The sequence below is a fragment of the Magnolia sinica genome, chromosome 13 (genome assembly GCF_029962835.1).
Source record: "Magnolia sinica isolate HGM2019 chromosome 13, MsV1, whole genome shotgun sequence".
NCBI lineage: Eukaryota > Viridiplantae > Streptophyta > Magnoliopsida > Magnoliales > Magnoliaceae > Magnolia > Magnolia sinica.
This window is the reverse complement of record NC_080585.1, coordinates 27,471,765-27,490,942: the sequence shown is the minus strand read 5'-3', so window position 1 is coordinate 27,490,942 and position 19,178 is coordinate 27,471,765. Positions and strand designations below refer to the sequence as shown.

Sequence of the window (19,178 nt, the reverse complement as noted above, 5' to 3'; positions counted from 1 at the left end):
GAGATTAAAAATGGTCTTACTGTCCAAATTGCGGGCCCTCATTTGAGTGGTTGTGATCACCTGATCAGGATTATAGAGGTCCATATGCAGTCCATCAAATGGTCCACTGTGATACCTTAACCTATTCTGCTTAAGACCAGGCCATTCATTATGGATTATATCCATGTCATGATTTCATCTCTACATTACTTTCTTGGGTTGAGTACAAGCTACCAATAATTCTCACCAGTCAGCTGATTAACAAGCATCTTAATAGCCCAAAACAAAGATTAAAATTCTGTTTCTTTAACTCAATTTCGAAAGAATTGGCCCAAATCTACTGAGCACTGAAGTTCATTTCACTCATCGTGAAATGTAGCATCACCTCATATATCCATGGAATTGACTTGTACCAAACATTTGACATTCGAAAATTTACGTTGCCCGTTTACATCATTCAAGTGATTAATAGACGTGGAAGCAGCTTGTTTTGCAGTGTCCAGAGAGCATGCCGTCAATCCTTTTGTGAATGACAGAGACCAGTCCAGATCATGTGGAGAGTATGAAATTGTCACAAGTAGAAATCACCATATCTTCTTTCTAACCCAAAAGAGAAGAAATACAACACCTAGCACAATGGCCACGGGTGCCCACTTCCGAATCAAGGCCTGAAAATGTGCCACAAGAGCAGACAAGGAGCATGATTAGGACATAGCTGATGTATAGAGGATGGTTCAGTACATAGCATGGATATTCTTGCTGAGAAAGAATGAAGAGTGTAAAAAAGCAGAACGAAGACTACAAGTCTCTCTTCTCCTTTTTTTTTTAAAAAAAAATGTCGGAAAGAAGAAGAAGAAGAAGAATGAAATTCGGTTTATGGGGTCCAAGTCCAGTACTGGTTCAGTGCTAACAATTGCAATGGAAAACTATTTATTTTTGTCCCTTTCCATTTGACAACACAGAAGATATATCAAAGATAAGACCGTAGAAGTTATAACAGTTTTGTTACCATGATGGCTGAATGAATATCCTGCAAGCCAGAAAAAACAGGCACGTGAATGGTGCACTATGTAGACCAACATGAATGGCATTCCAAGCATTCATTTGACAACATAAATAATATGGGTAGGATAGAGATCCTTTCTTTTTAAACAAAAATTAACTCCATATGATTTCTCAGGCATGCATTACGCACAACACAAATGAGTCTGCAGCCTTGATGTAAGCCACGAATGTTATGAAATCAAACAATGCACCACAAGTCACACATGTATGCACCATAGTTACAAAAATGGCATATGGCAAAGGAAAAAAAAAAAACATACAAGAACTGTTTGTGTTAAACTTGGTCTCCATGGTTAAAATACAGAAAAAAAGAAAGAAAGATGGAAATGCCAGAAATTTGGAGAGTGAAAAGTTCAGGTTTAATACAGTTTGGACTAAAAACACTGAGGATAAAAAAAGGCAATAAATGTGCATATATATACATATATATTATATATAGGGGTTTTGGTCATGTCCCCAAAGCTTTTAAATGGCACATGGGTTGACCTATCATTGATAACCATTCATTCATATAACAAAAGAGGAACCCATGGTGCAAAAATCACATCAATCAGACGATCCTAAGCATCCAATCAATAGCATGGAAAATGAGCAGTCAAGATTGAGCGCAGAGACAAAATAGGCCCAATCATCATCTTGAAAAATCTAGCAGATAGATCCCACTTTGTATTGCATATATGATTCCAACATAGCACTTCGATTTGATGATTCTAACCATGCGATTTATGGCTATGAATAACATATGGTTGTAACAAATTGGCCCCATTCAAATGGCTAGGATCATCCAATCATCATGATTCTCGCACCATGGCTTGCTCCCAATGGTGGTACTGAATGAATCATTCCAATTGAAGATTGGACGTCCCACATGTAATTCAAAAGATTTGGGGACATTGCTAACATCCCCATGAAGGAAGGGCGTTAGCAAAACCCAGTATATAGATGAGGTTAAAGTAGAAACTTTAATTAAAATGGTTATAATTTCTATATGTATGAACAACAATGCACATCGATAGTTAAATGGTATTCTTAGCCTATCTCAAATCTTTCCTTTTCAAGTAACCAAGTAAACCAAATATAAATCAGACCGTCAATTTTCACCTTCTGCAATTTTCTCAATGGTTGGTGACCACCAATTCCTATTTCTAAATTGCCCGCAAATTTTATTTATTTATTTTCAAATAAAACAGCTTTTTGCCTATCTTCTGAAATATATGGAGTTTTTTAAACGTTTAATCACCTATACAAGTTTTTTCACAAAAATAATAATAATAATAATAATAAAATGGAGTTTGCTAACAGAGGTTTGGACTACATGACACATGCCCAAACTGTGCAGCTCGTGGCACATGCCTGGCCCACCACATACCTGAATTACATCACATCCCAAATTAGAGACACAAACAAATTAATATCAATTAACATCCATACTTACCACCATGCATTATGCTACAACTTACCTAGAATGTTAAGCTGCATTACCCGCGTAGAAAGATACAATCAGAAATGCAAAAGGGGCAACCCACTAAAACAGAGCACAAAGACAATCATCAAAGAGAAAAATGAAAAAGAGAGGCGGATCTCTTATGGTTATGGTTGTAACTGTGAATACAAACTGGGAGTATGAAGGGATTGGTGGGAGGTTTCTACATAATAGTCACTGCCCATTTCCTCCAAACTGAGATAACAACATATATTAAATAGAGAGGAAACCTGTGCTCTCCTGATTTGCAGAATAAATTAATCGAAGCAAACTCTCATTACCTGATTCAAGGTTTAAGCAAGGTGTTCCGCAATGGTAATGGTGGCCCGTTATGGCCACCGTTACCATTATGATACGAGCCGTAACAGCCATTACGGTTCTTTAAAATTAAAAAAAAAAAAAGTGTTACAGGACCTTTACAGGACTGTTACAGGCTGTTACAGCCCTTTTTTCTGTAACAGTCGTTACGGCCATTACCGTTATGTAACCAATTTGGGATACCATGGGTTTTAGGTATGAAATTGCATCAACACAATAACTTCCCATGCGCGTGCAGTCACAGCACCAACCAATTGGAGCTCTGCGCCCCCAGAACAATGCAAACGTGGGATTAGGAGAAAAAAATACAAAGAAACTGTTCTCATTAACAGTTCACCATTCAGCCATACGGCATCTAAAAATTATAAATGCATGAAGGGAAGCAGAGAAAAACTCAAGTATGAGGTGGGGAAGCACCACTGAGGTGCGGGAGCAGCGCCTCAGTGGAAGGTTTGTGCAACTAAGCTACTAGTTGTATGTAAAGACCAAAAGAAGACCCAAAAGACCAAAACCTTTCTTTGGCCTTTAATAGCAATTCCAAATGTATTTCTCTAAGCCACAAGCAAATCCAATTAGATTTTGACATAGACCACCAGAGTTGTCTTGTTTCACAAGGAAACCTCTTTTCTTTTTGATTGGCACAGTAGTCTTGTTTCACGAGGCAACGTGATCAATCTCCATGGATCCTGCGTAATCAATTCAATCTCACAAAAGGCTTTTGGATTCTCATGAAAGAGCCTTGCTATGCCAGATGAGTGTGCAATAAAGCTCTTGTACATGCCAGACATGTGCCAGCATGGCATGGTAGCTCCGAGGTCCAATCCATCTATCAGAACTGCACCATTATACTGATGCCCTAGCCTGAGAACCAGGTTGATCCACTGGTCAAGTGGCCACAGTTAGCAGAACAAATGTACGCCATTGGCTGAAGTTTTCTAACCCATTCACCTGTTTCCAATATTGAGGGTTTGCATGCTGAGTGCACAAGATTTTCCAAGATGTACAAGGTCAGACCAACCTGATGGATGGATTGGACTCACACCAATGATCCATGCTGGCATGTGTATGGCGTGTACATGAGCTTTATTATTGCACATGCTTGTGCGCTTAGCAAAGCTCCTCATGAAAATTTGAGCAATACTTATTCTAGATCCTATCTAATATGAATCTTATCAAAACCCTAAAATCTCTAAAACTACCACCTGGACCAATGAGAGCACCAAAAAGCCTTCTAGCTCATACTTCAGCCCGAAAGCCTCATAACAAGACAAGGAAACAAAATTAATAAAAGTGCTAGACTAAACCCAGGTAAATCCCTAAATAAAAGCAAGTGACGTCCACTTGCATCCTTTACACCCCTTAGCAGGAGGGCCCATAAACGTTCTATTCGACATTTGCAGTCCTTATCAGCCCCATAAGATTACAAATCAATCAAAAATGAAAATACTGACACATGTGGCTCACTGGTTAGACTAAAGTCACGAAACATAAATTAGTGAAAATCAGAAATAACAAACTATTTTAGCACAATTTTTTTAGAGAATTCTTGTAGCAAGTGTTGTTCTAACAACTCTTGCACCAAAACATGGATTTTGTTGAGAAATCGTGATTGGAGAGAAATTTTGGAGCATAACTTTGTCCGATCGCACTTGTTTAATCCCCTAAATAATAGAAGATTATTTTTCAGTGTTTATTATATATATATATATATATATATATATATATATATATATATATATATATATATATATATATATATATTGTAATGCCTTTAGTTTTAAGCCTGTAATCATGTGTCTTTTAACATCTCCTGAAGTGACACCAAAACATTAAAATGTTTCCCTCAGACCGCGATACATTACACAATAAATATGATAGTTCCCAATGTTTCCCATGATATTCCTGTATCCATAGTGTGCAATACATAATGTAATACTGATGCAGGCTAAACTATGCCCAAGATCCATGGCCAAGCCCAAGCTCCACAGTTGGCCCATCAATAAGGAGCCCCAAACTTAATTAGGCAGCTAGTAATGCAAAATCAATCAGCCAAATTTTCTTCAACTCATTCTTATCATATAAACAATTTTTATTATTTTTCCATTTGTGTAATAAGTTATTGGTTGTCAACCATGTTATGAGCCTACCTTCTTTGTACGTGTAAAGAGCCTATTTAAGAGCCTTATATGAGTAGTTTTAAGACACCTTTGAATTAAATAAAAAAAAAATTTAGTGTTTTCTTTCTACTTTGTTTGTGGTTCTCGTGCTTAAATTGAAGGTGCCTACGTTTGGGGGGATCCTTCCTATCAGCCGACTGCGCTAGTTGGGTATCACAGAAGGTTCCAACAGCTGGATTGAAGTCCTATATCAACAAAAATCTCGATACTTGGTTTCCAGGTTCTTTAACAATACAATTTTGTATCTTTCACTTTATTCTATTTATTCCATCTATCCCTCCTAACCCCATTTGCTTTTATTTCTTTTGTTTTACAAAGCCCAATCGTCCAATTGACAAGGGGAGACGGCCAAAATTTTAGCAGCCATCTACCCTCCAAATCCAATACCTATTTCAGCCCATTAAAAGGTCCAAAATCCAGCCCCTATTCTGACCCATTAGAAGCCCAAAAAATCAACCATATGCTAGTCCAAATAAATCCCCTACTACAGCCTCTTAAAAGCCCCCCAACAATAGCCCTATTCCACTCTAAGTCCAGCCCTTTCACAGCCTATTAAAAGACCAAAATTCAACCCCTATTCCAGCCCATTAAGGGCGTGTTTGGATCACGTCAAATCACAGTAATGTAGTGTAATGGGTAGTAAAAAGAAATAATTACCATCACCACCGTATTTGGAAGGACAACAGAATATTGCCCCTATGCAATACTCCTCTTCCATTTTCACTACCGACAAGTAAAGCACTTTCATTGGTTAAATACATTGAGATATAATTTTGTCCATGTGTTATATCACACCATCTATCTATTTTACAATATTGTTTTGGGGCATGTCCCCAAAAATGTGGAAGATCCAACACTTTTGAGGACCTCAAGAAGTTTTCAATGGCAGACATCCAATCCCTACTGCTACATATCGTGTGGTCCATTTCAAATTTGTATCTGCCTCTATTTTTGTCTCATTGCATAAACTGATCACACAAGATGGGTGGACCATGTGGATATAACACAAACATCATGGTGGGGCCCATGAAACTATGCCACGTCAATCCATGTCCTCCCATTCATGCCATGCCGAGAATCCAAAGGATTCCAGTGGTTTGACAGTTGGTTGTATCCAATCAAAGGAAAGCAGTAACGATATGAGTTTTACTCTACATTACCGTGGTTTCCAGAAATCCAAACACGCCCTAAAGGCCCCAAAAATCAGCCCTATTCCAATCTGAATCCAGTCCCTGTTATAGCCCATTAAAAGCCCAAAAAAGCCCTTTTCCAGTCCAAATCCATCCCTTATTACAGCCCATTAGAAGCCCAAAATCCAGCCCCTATTCCAACCCATTAAAGACCCCAAAAATCAGCCATATTTCAATCCAAATCCAGCCCTTATTACAGCCCATTAAAGCCTAGAATCTTAGCCCATAAATAATCTTTTATTCTAAACAAAAAACCACTATATTTTGTCCATTACTTGGCCGATGTCGCTCTCCTGATATGATGTCTACCCATAGTGGTCACATTTATTGATAGAGGCTTATTAACCAACAACGAGACAATTGCATCACTAGGCTATTCATAAGGGTAGTCAACTTGGAAACTGTTGTTGACCAGCTTCGTGGAAAAACAGCACGAGGAGCAACCTGATTCCTTCGGAAAACCTGATGGTAACCCAAATCCATAACCACGGTTCTAGACAGAACCTTTGGTGAATCAAAATGGTATTGATCCTTGAGAGTTTGTATATGACTTCATACGACAACTCTTTGCAAAAGAGACACCTGGGTAGAGACACCCAAGAAAGATGATATCACCGCAAAAGTACGAGTTGAAGTTCCAGACTTCACGGGTTGCCTTGATGCAAAGGCTTTTGTTGACAGGATTACAACGTTTGAAGATTATTTTTGCATGGTACTATATTAATGATGTTCAACGAATGGCCTTTGTCAAGGTCAAGCGAAAGGGTCTAGCAAGAATCTAGTGGTGTATCATTAGTGACAAAAATCTCACCAGGGGTAGCCTTGGTATCACCAGGTTGGCTGACATGAGAGAGAAGCTAAAGAGTAAGTATTTGCCTTCAGACTACATAGATACTCTTCTCCATAAACTCCTCACATTCAAATAAGGAACTTTAAGTGCATGACTTCACTAAGAAATTCAAAGAGCTTTTTGTTCACCATAAGTTGCAGAAAAAAATTGCGTAACAACTGCTATCAGACAGGGTTACAATAAGAGTTCTAGTGTGAGATGGTCATGTATGATTTTGAGTCAATGGACGATATTCATCGGAAGGCTCGACGAGTTGAACATCAGTTGCGGTAGCAAAATCTCCAACGCTTTGGTTCTCCAGCTGGGAAACCTTCTGTAAGGAAAGCTCCGGATCCACATATTAACCAGACTCCACCGCAGGGCTACCAACCACCTCTCTACCCTTTTCAGTTGTGCTCATAGATGTAAACTTCACTTGTAAGGCAACCACAACCTTTACAACGCCTACCATTGTAGAATTCATACTAAAAGCAACCAGTGCTCTAGGGACATAACACCAAAAGGCGAGGTTCTAATCCTAATCCTCTCATCAGGTGAGAGAGGTGGGATGTTGATTATTGCCATTATGGAAAAAGATAAATGAATCAATTATCTATGCTTTTCTTCTTTATTTTGTTTTGGGTGTTCATCCATATGGGAGGGTCAGGTTAGGTAGGGTTCAACCCATTGACTTAAATGGGTCATAGTTCTAGCCCAAGCTTGACTCGCTACCCATTTAGATTGGCCCAAATTCACCTCAAAGCAGGTCGGGTCAGTTGACCTGGGGGCTGACTTGACCCATTGCCATCCCTAATTCTAATTGTAACTTGCTAAAGAGAGGATTTACGACGATGACCAGATCCAACAGATACCCCAGATTACTAAACAAAAATGCATGCAGTACTTCAAAAGTAAGCGAGAGGCTAAAGGCATCTGGGTTGGTTATATAATTGAAATTTCAAAGCATAAGATCAATATGGACATTTGTTTCAAAATATATTTCCAAAAACAACAAATAGAAAAGAAACACCATATACTAGAACATATGCAATAGCAAAAGTTGCCATAAAATTGAGCCAGATGAGTCTCACACAAATGTATTTGCAATGGGCTGATAGTCACTGGTATGATAAGATAATGCTCACCTGTCGATTTAGATCTTTTGCCTTATCAGCATAGATGCGAGATTCAGATGTCAATCGGCTTGACAGTTCACTGACCTCTGCAAGATTGAAAGCCAAAATTGTTATGAATGAATCTCAGATAAATATCTGTCACAAAAATATATAAATAACAGGATGCAACTGAACTAATGTAATGCAACCAGGCCACCAGATAATCCGATCAGGGCCCAAATACGGCCAACTGAGTGATCAGGCCGATTTAAAGGGTTCAGAATGCAGATTAGGCACATCCAAGGGTCCAAACTATAGATCATGCTTATCCAACCATCCAAATTGAAGTATGGGCCATCCAACCATCCAATATATGGATCACAACTGCACAACCCCTAAAGGCAATTCACTTCATATATGTACAAAAAAAAAGGGTATTGGTATTGTATAATCTTACAGCAGCAATAGAGCATACGGTTCGCATAAGGGCCTGTTTGGACAACCGTATTAAATGGTATGGAATTGCATTAGATGGAATTAACACCATTATTGCACAATGAGTACATGTTTGCAAATACCGTGGTATTTTCACCGTCCAATCCCACGTTTGCGATCAAATTCTTCCATTGGGAAATACATTGTCTTAAGTGAAGCCTGCGTTTGGTCGACCATGGAATTATAATCAACAGATCACATTTTCCAACTGTTGCTGGTCACCTATACACGTATGCAACTTGAATGTCATGTGTCAAGGGCACATATGGGTGGACGGCATGGATAAAACACACATCAACATGGGGCCATAGATGTATTGGATTTCAAAATCCTCTATAAATCCTGCATTATCCACTCTTAGCTTTGTAATATATAATTCCGGGATAAAACCAATCCATCCTATTGTTTCCAAACACCGGATGGAATTTGCACAGGACCAAATGCAATTCCATACCACTTAATCCCATCTAATACCATGCACATGGCCCTTGGACTCTCAAGTTGTTTCCATTTCCTTTTTCCTTCTCTCTCTCTCTCTCTCTCTCTCTCTCTCTCTCTCTCTCTCTCTCTCTCTCTCTCTTCTCCCTTTTATTTTATTGCAAGTGCGCATAGGATCCATTAAATTTTGCAACATATATTGTCCAATAGTGTACTATTGGAATTTATCGGAGTATATGTTGAAACCTGTGTAAAGACGATAACATAAGATCATAAAGTGTGGACTACACAAGTAATTGAATATTGAATGAAGCTTCTTCGGGGTTTTCTTTGCGATAATGTGAGATTCTCTTGTGAATTTGCTACTTTAAACTACAATGATGATGATGAGTTACTTTTACTTCTGCCCATGGTTCGATTTTTTTTTTTGTAATATAGATACTTTTCTCAAGATCAACTTCCAGCTACAAATCACTAGTGCATAATGAATGAGCCCATGCAAAAGGAAAAAATCAAAGATGAACTTACGGTCCAATTTTTCACCAACGCCAAGAACTTCTTGTATATTGCGAGTCATGATTTGGTGGACTTCATAAAGTTCATCATTTAACTTTGCAAGGTTCCGCTGAGTACGGGTGTCCAAGTATAATTTCTTGGTCTTCTGTATGAATGTATCTTTAAAACACAAAAGGAAAGAAAGAAAGAAAGAAAATAAAATAAAATAAAATAATCCAGCAAAAGAAAATACAAGGTATGAGAGCCAACACTGCAATCATATTAGCTTATGCTATGGGGAATAGAACAAGATGTAGAGAAGACATACCAAATTTGATAAAAGCATAAGGCCTCGCAGCAGTTTCTATTTGACTCCCATTGACTTTCTCAAATTCGTTTTTGAGGTCTTCTAGGTATTGAAATGCAAGTTTCTTCGGATAAGAACGATCACACATGGTTAAATAGCATACACGGCCTTCAATAATGTAACTGCAAAATTAGGTCAAGGTAATAACAGAAATTGAATTAAATGGACTGGACATAAAATGACTAACATAGAAGAATAAGGAATAAGGAAATTCATGTTGTGTCCTTAGGTAGCCAGTTATGTTACATGGGTCAAGCTTAAAACAGATCCCTAAACTCTCTCTCTCTCTCTCTCTCTCTCTCTCTCTCTCTCTCTCTCTCTAATGGTAAAAGATCCACACCATTTATGAGAATATGTTTCTTGATGGAAATTGAAACCTACATATAAAATGGGTCATATTGATCGCAGTAGTTGGAAATGCCCTAGAGACATGTGAAACACATTTCGGAAAGGGCATGATTCGCATTTCAAAGTTTCCACAAAAACGCTTGTGAAATGGCTGTGAAACACATTTCTGAAAGGGGAACAATTTGCATTTCACAAACTCTGCAAAAACTCGTGACAAATTTGTGAAATATACGTGAAACTCTTGTGAGATTTTTCTTTATTGGCAACATAAGTTGAACTCCCATGAAACATTTCTGAAACGTAAGTGAAACTGGTACAGTCAAAGGTGACTCAGGGGCATGCCAAGGTGTTTTGGTTTTTTTTGTTTATTATTATTATTATTATTATTATTATTATTTTTAACGTCAGGTTATCCTCGCCACATGTTGAGGTGAGATTATTCCCTGCAGATGCACACAATCACCAACAAACCACGTGCATTAGGTAATCCCGGAGAGGGGAATCAAACTCGCATCCGTGGGGAACATGAACGAGGTTGTTGTGCTTTGTCTGGACCATGAGCGAGGCATTTACCTTGGCGTGCAGCTAGGTGTGCCCAGTGTTCGAATTATCTCCGATATTATCGTTATCTCCAGCTCAACGATACCGATAACGCTAGTGTATCAGAAATTTCAGGTATTAGCAATGTATCGCTAAGTATCGCCAACGTATCAATATCGCTAATGTAATCGTCAATATTTTCAATTATGAAATTCTAAGTGTCACTTGTAGTATCAGAAATTTCAGGTATTAACAATGTATCGCTAAGTATCGCCAGCGTATCAATATCACTAATGTAATCGTCAATATTTTCAACTGTGTAAATTCTAGGTGTTGCCTGTATTGCCAATGTATCAATATTGCCAATATTTTTTACCATATAAATTCTAGGAAATGCTTGTATCATAAGTGTATCGACGATATTTCATAATATTGCCAATGTATTGATATCATTAGAAATTTGTTTGTTAAAAAATTTATTTCAAATTTTTTATCATGGGCACATGGTTGTATGTAGTGTTCAATTTACCATTGATAATATTAATAATATCTCGATATTATCGAAAACGCAACATGTGCGATATTGAGACCACAATCTTTTGTTTCCTTTCCAATTGTTGATGATTTCTTGGTAAAATATCATGCGTTGTTGATATTTTGCAATATCGATGGATGATTAGTTGGAAGGTTGGATGGTTAAATAGGCTGGATGGGATGGTTGGACTGATTTCTTACAACAACACATGTTTTTAAGGCCCCATTAAATGGAAACTTGTTATGTATTCATTCTTTTTGCAATTTTTCATTTCTAAATATGCAAGTATGTACATTTTAACATCTCCTGAAGTTTCGTTGAAAATTCCACCATTTTCCCCATGTTTCCCCGCATTTCGATTATCAACGATATCGATATTGTTTCTTTATCTCTAGCCAGCGAAACTTGTAGCGATATCGATACTTCGAACACTGGGTGCGCCTAGCACCTGGGTTAGAAGCGCCTACAATACACATGATACTTCATAAGAAGCACCCTTATGGGTACCTTATTTTTGTGTGTGTGTGTGTGTGTGTGTGTTTTATTTATTTATTTTAATTTTATGTTTTACCACCCAGTATGTAAATAGATAAGAAAGGGCTTTGAAGCCCAATTTTGACAACTTTCCTCATTTTTTGGGAGATTAAAGCTTGAGATGTTCTTCCCCCAAATTTCAACAACTTTTCCCATTTCTTTTTCTTCTTGATTTCTTTCTAATAGTGTGTTAAGGTCCTCACATATTCACATTAGACATCTTGAAAGTAATTTGAGCTTTTAATGTGTTGTACAAGAGATTTATGGTGAATTAGGAATTTTGGAGGAATTATCAAATTTAGATTAGAGGATTTGGGTTTTTGAAAAATTAAATAGGGTTCAAAAAATTTAGGAAATTTGGCAAAATTGTGGTTTTGGATTGGTGAATTTGGGGGATATGGGGAAAATGTGAATGTAAGGGCTAGAATTTGGGGAAATTGGAAAATTGTGAAATTTGCAAAAATTTGGGAATATGTAATGAATGGCATGAATTTTGATCATTTAAAAAATCGACTTACAGCTGTAAATAATTAAGGGGTTTTGCTAGCAGTCGTTAAAAAAAGAAAGAAAGAAAGAAAGAAATAAGAAGAAAAGAAAGGGGTTTGCTAGCGTCCCCACCTTCAGGGGATGTTAGCAACTTCCCCAACGCTTTTAATTGACGAATGGGTTGCTCAGTCATCAATTTGAAGTTTTCATTCTTTCATACAACTAGGGACAAGCACTGGTGCAAAAATCATGACAATCAAATGATCCTAAGCATCCAATCAATAGCATGGAAAATGGACACTCAAGATTGAGTGAAGAAACAAAATAGGTCCAATCATCATCTTGCACAATCCATCCAATATATCCCACTTTGTATTGCTTATGATTCCAAAGTAGCAATTTTGTTTAACAATTCTAACCATGCAATCTTTTTTTTTTTTTGAAAAGTCATATATTATATTAATAAACGAAAGAGAACCAAAAAAAATAGACTGCACAGACTACTATGAACCTAAAAAGAACAAATTACAGCCCTTCAATTTTTCTACGTTAACAACTAGAAATCTAGCTCTAGCAGTGACATAATCTGCTGATTTGGAAATCTCGTTAAAACACCTGCCATTTCTTTCTTCCCAAACAGCCCACCAGACAGCGAGAAGCGACAACTTATCCTTCTTGAGAGAGATACCATGCCAAGCCTTTTAAAAGCATCCAGCCGAAGTTGGGGCTGCCCGGTTCATTTCAAAATGAGAGAGAACATCCTTCCAAATACGGCTGATGAAGGGGCAGTGAATAAATAAATGATTCACTGTTTCCTCATTAGACATACAACAAAGACAAACATTAGTGAGAATCATTCCTCTTTTTCTTAAGTTGTCAATCGTGAGAACTCTATTCTTGCCCACTAACCAAGTAAACCCTACAATCTTTGGAGGAGCTTTGTACTTCCAGATCTTTTTGGTGTAGGTCTCTTCTTCCTTATCCGCTCCTTGGTCAATGCACCTGTAGAACAATTCAACTGAGAACTTTCCTGAATTGTGTTTGTTCCAGACTAACTTATCTTCGCTTTCCATATCTATCCTGACATCTTGAATACATTTTAATAGAGCCACATACTCTTCAACCCTGTTGTCGCGGAGATTCCTTCTGCACCCCACATTCCATACTACCACACCCCCAATCACAGAATAACTAGCTGCTACTGAAATGTCCTGATTAGCCACAATACAGTAAATACGCAGAAACTTTTCTTTTAACGCTCCATCCCCTACCCATGAATCTGACCAAAAGTTGATCCAATCCCCTAACCATGCAATCATGGCTTGTAAAAAAAAAAAAGGACACTTGGAACAAATTGGCCTCATTCATAGGGTTAGGAATTAGGATTATCCAATCAGCATGGTTCTCACACCATGGATTGCTCCCAATGGTACTATTGAATGAACAAGCATTTTGAGCGGTATAGGGGCAGGTGTGCCTAGCACCTTTAACTACACTGAGTGAAACGTTTGTGAGACTCAAGTGAAACACGTGAGACAATATTGAAACTTTAAATTAAAAAGTTCTCATATCTTCTTGCTTACTTTTCTATAAAATTTCCAATTTAACGGTGTACATATCTCGCGTGTTACTTGGACACCTTATAAATGTGAGAGGCGTGCTACCCATGCATGCATGCACGTGTGTGTGTGTGTGTGTGTGTGGGGGGGGGGGGAGACATACAATGTCTATAGCCAATTGCGTAAAAACATGATGGCGCTACTATAGTCATGAGGAGATTCTGCTTTATATAATTTCTAAATTCATATTGTCATCACATACTCGGTATTCTTTTGCACCAATATCTACAGATAAAATTGACTAGAAGCATTTGTCTATTGGCTCCATGCAAAAGATGGGGAATTCACAAAACTTTGGTCGTAACATGCCAAGACACAACAGGGCACAAATAAAAGGATACTGGAAAACATAAGGACCAGTTTCAATGGACATTCTCGATGCCTCATTGTGACCCTTCGAGAGATTCTTGAACAAAGACTTGGCCTGTTGCTTGTAGAATTCAGCATCTTTCTGATCACAACCGTCATCCAGTCCTTCAGCTAATGGAAGCCCATCAGTAACCCGAGCTATCATTGTCAGCTTCACCATCTTCCCTCCGCAGCCGTCCAATTACAGAAGTGTTGATAGAATATAATTGTCAATCACCTCTGGAGTCTGGATAAGACGGAATCAGATTTAGCATACCCAGGATGTAGTTGTGACAAATGAGTAATGACAGCTAAAAAAGGGCATTTTTTGTATCAAGACCAAGCTATCATTGCATATTATGTGAATGAAAATAAATGAGAAAAGCCAGGACTTCTCACTTCAGATAATTTCTGTTAGATCACATGTAGCATCAAGTTCAAGATGTGATGATACACACATACCATCAAGTCCAAAAATGTGACAGCCTTATTGTCCTAGACCTAGCAAATGAGTGACTTTAATGAGATCGATTTTCTATGTTCTCTAAAAGATACGGAATGTGGTTCTAAAAAGAACAGCAAATTCAGAATGAAGTATGGCAGGCACAACTGAGAACTTGCAGTATAATGACGGATTGTGATAATACCTCCCACTGGATTTACTCCATGCCAGTATACAATATAAACTAGCCTCACCTAGATGAAACAATTTATAGGTAAAGGCAGTTCTAAAATACCAATTCACAGTATAATAAAGTACTGGCTGACAGAATAATGAATCCATCAACCAATGGAAATTCCCTACTCTTTTGGTGGCAGTGGAAAACCAATAAATACATTACAGAGAAACTATATTTTCTTCTTGGGAAATGCAGGCTTACAGCTTACCACCAATAACATGATAAGCATATTAAAAAATTAGCAATTGAATGAATAATCGACCAATACGTCTGGGCAATTCAACTAGGCCCTGTCAAACCCAGATCTGGACAAGTTGAATGAGTTCATGGAAAATGGTACTAATGGTAAAATTGAGATTTAAAAAATGACAATTAAGCATATTAAAAAAAATTAGAATTAATATGCTCACCACCCAGAACATGATGAATATATTAAAATTTTTAAAACTGAATGAAAAATCTACAGAATTGTCAAGGCAGTTCCACTGGGCCCTGTCAAACCAGATCTCAATGAGTCGAATGCATCCAAGGCAAATGGTTAAATTGATATAAAAAATTCTTACCACTGTGAACACGATAAGATATTAAAAAATATGCAACTAAATGAAAAGAATCTACCGATGTGCCTGGGCAATTTGACAAAGCCCTGTCAAACCCAGAACTGGACAAGTTGAATGAGTCCGCAGCAAATGGTTAAATTGATGATAAAAAGATAATGGTAAAGCTATAGATTGCAAGGGGCAGACTTCTCCAATCCAATCCAAGATGGGATTTAACTTTCGAGCACTAAGCATCTATGTATCTTCTATCATGTTTCCTTCATAATCGGTCCCTTTTGGTATGGCTCTACACCAATGCCTGTTTCTATCAATTAGAGTTAAAGGTAGTGTATGAATGCCAAGTTGCGGTTAAACATTCCGGGTAACTGGAAATGATCACCACATATGTTGAACAAATGCATATGAACAGTGATAATCAAAACTCATTACACCTTTTGCACAAAATGACATCCAACCAGGGAGGTTCACCAGCATCAACTTTTGCACCTTTTGAGCCATGCCAATGCAACATTGTCAGCTCAAATCCTGGTTGGTCATGGTCGGGGTCCAGGTCCCTGTCCTGGTCTGGGTTCCTGATTTGCAGGTGAATTACGTCTGAATGAGCCAGCATGCGTTAGATCAGAATTCAAAAGAGATACGTATTTGAATGTCATTGCCAGTTGGACAGTTCACTTGCTGAAGCCAGGCTCAACAGAGGAAGCAGTGGCAATTGGGGAAAGAGTCTCATGAGCCCGCCTCTCCAAGGATGGTTCAAGCAAATGATGCTGGATCCACCACAAAGCTTTATAGGTTATAAGATTAACCTACAATGGGATGCGTGGGGCCTGCCATGATGTGTGCACGATATCCAATCCATCCATCACAAGCACACCTCAGTTGCTCTTTGGCGCCCAACAATCAGGCCGATCCTCATTTCTCTTGGCATTACTGAGGGCGACATCTTTGACAGATTACATGTCATGCACAAATTACGGTGGCCCCACACATCGCACCGTAGGTTAAGCTTACCCTACAAAGCTTTGCAGTGGATCAGGCCTCCAAGAAGAATTATGACGGGCATTCTTTGGTTAGTCAACTGTTTCGAGAGAACAGAGAGAAGGCAGGGACGGCATTCACGGGCCCCCATTTCAAAAGAGGCTCTCTGTCGGCTAAGATGCTTGCGCTGAGAGAAGCCCTCCATTCGCAATCTGGGAATCTCATCGTGGCACGAGATGCACCGATCGTTTGTTGGTGGATTACGGATCCCTAAGAAGGGCCCATGGCATCCACCTCATTCTATAGCTGAGTCCAAGATCTGGTTCATTTCCAGGTCGTGCTCCCGCCCAGCGTTTTCTGGTCCCAATCGAACGATCCAGATCGTCGGTCGTTCATGATCCGGACCGTCTGCTTCCGCGATCCCAGATTTTAGGGAGAACGCCCATAATCTATGATTTTTATGTTTTAAAAGAAGAACAAGAAGAAAATCCAGCCATACAAACATAGAAAAACACGATGGAAATTGATTGAAAATCCTGACCTCTTTTTCTATGCATTCTCAACCACGAGCATCTCGACCGTTCATTGTCGTAATCGCCGGGTCCACGATTTCAACGTAGGTAGGGTTGAGCCGGAGGAAGAAGGACGACAGGGGCCGGTCTGGATGTGGCGAGGAAGAAGACAATGGAATGGAGGTTTTAATGGAAAATGACGAAAATACCCCGAATCTTTTTTATATCCTAACGAAATTAAAGAGGGCACTTTTGATATTTTAATGGTTTGTACCAGATCCGCGCTAGCGTACCTCGTGCTAGGTACTTCGCGCTCTTACAGCCACATGAGTCAAATTTAATTAGATCCACTCCGTCCATCAGATAAAATGCCTCATGTTTACCTTATGACCTAAAAAACATGACCATCAAAACTTGAGTAGACCACCTGCGGAAAAAGTTGGGATGGTACGCTCAAAGTTAATTTTGTGTATGGTCCATCATGATGTTAAATGCTATCCAATCCATTCATTGATGTGCCTCGTAAGATGAAAGCATTGCCCAAAGATTACATTATTCCAAAACTTCAAAGTAAAAAATATCATGTAATTGAGAGGTTTTTAGATATAATTTGACAAGATGTTGGTAAATAAGTTCGCATAACCTATTTGAGGGGTGGATTTCTCACAAACAACAGTGCCCTGCATTGGATCCGAGCCCGTAAACTTCGTGTAAAGGCTTTTCGCAGGGAATCTGCGTCCGCCCTCTCATTCACGTGTGGTTCCGAGATTGGCAACTGTGACCTCACGCCAGCTACAATTGGTATATTGACACCGGCAAGTTCTATGGTAACATCACGAGGTATGTGTTATATCTAAACCATTCATCCATTTGGTAAGCTCATCTTAAAGTTTGAGCCAAAAAATAAAATAGATCTAAAGATCAAGTGGACCACACACCAAAAATTAGTGGGGTATTGAATGTCTACCATTGAAACCCTTTTGGGGTCAAAGAAGTTTCAGATCGATACTAAATTTGCTTTTCCTCTTCATCCATGTATTTGTGACCTTATTAATAGATTGGATGGAAAATAAATGTTATGGATACATGTGACCTTATTAATAGATTGGATGGAAAATAAACGTTACGGTGGGCCCTACAAATTTAAAACGGTGAAAATCATTATCCTAGTTGCTATTTTCGGTGTGGCCCATTTGAGTTTTGGATATAATTTTTTTTTGTATATAATGTTCAAAAATAATCTCTAAAAATGGATGAACGATTTAGATATAATAAATAAATTATTGCGGGGCCCATGTAATTTTGATCTCCTCTAAACTGTTTGTATAACTCTCAAAAGAGTGTCGGTGCTCATTTTTACATGACATATATATACATCAACTATATAGCTGGTGTATCAACAAGTTCTACGGGTTACATCATGAGATATGTGTTATATGTAATATGTCCATCGATTAGGTGAGCTCGTCTTAAGGCTTGAGTCGAAAAATAAAATAGATGTAAAGATCAAGTGGACCACACTGTAAAAAGCAATGGGGTATTGAATGTCTACCATTGAAACTCTTTTGGGGGTCGCAAAAGTTTAGGATCAACATGAACTTTGTTTTTCCCTTTCATCCATGTATTTGTGACCTTATTAATAGATTAGATGGAAAATAAATGTTACGATGGGCCCTGTGTATTTTTAACGGTGAAAATCATTATCCTCGCTGCTGTTTTTGATGTAGCCCATTTAAGCTTTGGATATGATTAGTTTTCTATATAATGCATTGAAAGGAACTCTAAAATTGGATGAATAGTTTGAATATAATAAATAAATCATTACGAAGCCCATGTAATTTTTATATCCTTTCAACTGTTTGTATAATTAGAGGAGCGTCGTCGTTAATTTTTGCCAAACACGTTCCTAAACCAGTTATATAGATGATGCACTGATGTCAGAAAGTCATGTGGGTCACACCACCATCGTATATGTTATATTCAAACTGTTCATCCATTCAGCGAGTTCGTTGTAAGGCTTGAGCTAAAAATAAAATAGCTCTAAAGATCAAGTGGGCCACACTGCAAAAAGCAGTGAGGTATTAAACGTC

At 38.3% G+C, this 19,178-nt stretch overlaps 1 protein-coding gene across 4 annotated transcripts; it reads right to left on the bottom strand.

Annotated features, from left to right (window-relative positions):
* Positions 1–265: 265 nt before the first annotated feature.
* Positions 266–17,277, bottom strand: LOC131223356 (25.3 kDa vesicle transport protein SEC22-1). 4 transcript variants are annotated; one of them, XM_058218745.1, is made up of 7 exons: positions 17,118–17,277; positions 16,033–16,195; positions 14,355–14,608; positions 9,913–10,073; positions 9,618–9,764; positions 8,187–8,263; positions 266–647 (listed from the first exon to the last, which is right to left on the bottom strand). In XM_058218745.1, the coding sequence occupies exons 3-7, from the start codon at positions 14,540–14,542 to the stop codon at positions 564–566; spliced, it is 657 nt and encodes a 218-aa protein (XP_058074728.1). In that variant the 5' UTR covers positions 14,543–14,608; positions 16,033–16,195; positions 17,118–17,277; the 3' UTR covers positions 266–563. The 4 variants fall into 4 exon arrangements, with proteins under 4 accessions (XP_058074728.1, XP_058074729.1, XP_058074726.1 ...); XM_058218746.1 differs by having other exon boundaries at positions 14,355–14,601; XM_058218743.1 differs by lacking the exon at positions 16,033–16,195 and having other exon boundaries at positions 17,118–17,276.
* Between the last annotated feature and the right edge of the window lie 1,901 nt (positions 17,278–19,178).

What these genes read in the sequence shown, in the direction of transcription:
- LOC131223356 (XM_058218745.1), bottom strand. Translation starts at nt 14,542, where the DNA reads ATGGTGAAGCTGACAATGATAGCTCGGGTTACTGATGGGCTTCCATTA. An exon ending in ACTGGTCCTTATGTTTTCCA is followed by an intron (nt 10,074 to 14,354) that starts GTATCCTTTTAT and finishes CTAATTTTGCAG; the next exon opens with TTACATTATTGAAGGCCGTG. An exon ending in CAAAAGATCTAAATCGACAG is followed by an intron (nt 648 to 8,186) that starts GTGAGCATTATC and finishes GCACATTTTCAG; the next exon opens with GCCTTGATTCGGAAGTGGGC.